The sequence below is a fragment of the Trichechus manatus genome, unplaced genomic scaffold (assembly GCF_000243295.1).
Source record: "Trichechus manatus latirostris isolate Lorelei unplaced genomic scaffold, TriManLat1.0 scaffold00040, whole genome shotgun sequence".
NCBI lineage: Eukaryota > Metazoa > Chordata > Mammalia > Sirenia > Trichechidae > Trichechus > Trichechus manatus.
In genome coordinates this window covers 13,669,655-13,671,815 of record NW_004443976.1, presented here as the reverse complement: position 1 = coordinate 13,671,815, position 2,161 = coordinate 13,669,655, and the positions used below count along the sequence as shown (strand labels likewise).

The 2,161-nt window shown below is 35.2% G+C and overlaps 1 protein-coding gene across 1 annotated transcript in view; it reads left to right on the top strand.

Moving 5' to 3' along the window:
• NUP88 (nucleoporin 88) overlaps positions 1-2,161 on the top strand; it is a 34,349-nt gene that overhangs the window by 14,115 nt on the left and 18,073 nt on the right. The window contains exon 6 of the mRNA XM_012555463.2: positions 464-562. Within this exon, the coding sequence (XP_012410917.1) occupies positions 464-562 (99 nt within the window). The remainder of the gene's footprint in view (positions 1-463; positions 563-2,161) is intronic.

Here is a 2,161-nt window from a genome sequence, read left to right as displayed (position 1 = left end):
TGAGCATTTGGGCTGAAGTCTTGCCTGGCATTTAATTGGTGCCTATGCTATAGGAGTGCACTTGCTTCAGTAATTTCATGTAAGTAGATGTGTGCAAGCAGATATTTGCTACAGAGCTATAACCTTTCTTAATCACCATTTTATTTTTAAGAACTTTAAATAAATGCATAGACCTGGAGAGACCTGACATTAGGTGTTAATGTTTTGGTGAACTCTATTGTATTAATGTTTAGAAAATAACATATTTGGACTGTATGTATTATAGTGTTTTAAATATTTAAAATATATTTGAAATGGGATTCAAATTTAAAAATTTCACATTCCTTGAAAGCAGTGCCAAAATGTGAAGGTTTTGTAGACCTTCCATCACTTCCTTTACCAAATGTGTCTGTAGGCTACTGGGGTGAATTTTTTTCAGTTGTCTAATGGCTAAATTTATATCATTAAATGATTGAATTTGCAGATCCCAAATGTCCCTCAAGATATCACTGTACTCATGAAGCTGGTGTACATAGTGTTGGGCTAACTTGGATTCATAAACTTCACAAATTTCTTGGATCAGGTGAGTGCATTGATTTTTTGTATTTTTAAGTAGGTTTCATAGGTTCTATTAAAAAGTAATTTGGAATAGCAAAATAATAGAGAAAAATTAGTGAAACCAAAAGTTGGTTCTTTGAAAAGATCAACAAAATTGGCACCTTTAGCTGGACTGACCCAGAAAAAAAGAGAGAAGACTTAAATTACTACAATCACAAATAAAAGAGGGAATATTACTACCAGTCTTACATAAATAAAGAAGATTATAAGGGAATGTTGTGAACAACTATATGCCAGATTAGATAACCTAAATGAAATGCAAGAATTCCTAGAAAGACACAAACCACCGAAGTTTACTCAAGAAGAAATGGGAAATCTGAATAGACCTATAAGAAGTAAAGAGATCGAATTAATAATCAGAAAACTACCTAAAAAGAAAAGCCCTGGACCAGATGACTTCACATTTAAAGAAAAATTAATACCAGTTCGTCATAGACTCTTCCAAAAAGTAGAAGAGGAGGAAACTTCCCAACTCATTTTATGAGGTCATTATTACCCTGATATTAAAACCAGACAAAGACATCCAAGAAAGGAAATTACAGGTGAATATCTCTAATGACTATAGATGCAAGAACCCTTAACAAATACTAGCAGTCTCAATTCAGCAATATATAAAAATGATTATACACCATGACCAAGTGCGATTTATCCCCAGAATGCGAAGTTGATTTAACATCCAAAAATCAATTACTTTCTTATACTGTATCAATAGAAAAAAAGGGCAAAAACCATATGATCATCTCAGTAGACGTAGGAAAAACTTTTGACAAAATCCAGCAACCTCATGTTAAAACTATTCAACACTCAACAAAGTAGAAATAGAAAGGAACTTTCTCAACCTGATACAACTGCATCTATGAGAAAATGACAGCTGATACTATACTTAATGGTGAAAGACCAAATATTTTATTAGTTTTCTATTCTGCTGTAACAAATCTCAAACTTAGTGGCTTAGAACGACACAAATTTATTATCTTTCAGTTCTATAGATTACAAGTCCTACATAGGTCTCACTGCACTAAAATCAAGATGTCAACAGGGACCTCAGCCTCATCTGCCCTGAGGCCAGAACAGGATGGTACCTGGCTACCACTGCTAACCATTCTAATCAGGGCCACAGTAGAGGGACCTTGATAGAATGGAAGACAAATGTGGAACAGAACTGCAAATTCCTTAAAAACAAAAAAAGAACACAGAACCTGCTGGACTGGTTGAGACTGGAGGACTACCCAAGACTATTGCCCTGAGATACTCTTCAAACCTTGAAATGAAACTAACCCCCAAGGTCACCTTGTAGCTAAATAAAAAATTGGCTCAAAAATAATGAATATGACCTGTAAGCACTGTTCTCCTTTAAAAAAATCACCTGGAGCCGGAGCCAACATGGCGCTATAGACAGAAGCACCATGCCATCCCTCCACAGCAAAGACCCAAAAGACTAAGTAAAACAGAGACAAACGTCAGTCTTGGAACCCTAAGTGTCAAATGAAGAGATAACTCAACCAACCCTTGAATGGAATAAGAAACTGACATTGAACAGAAAGCAAGGAGAGTTATAAGCGGA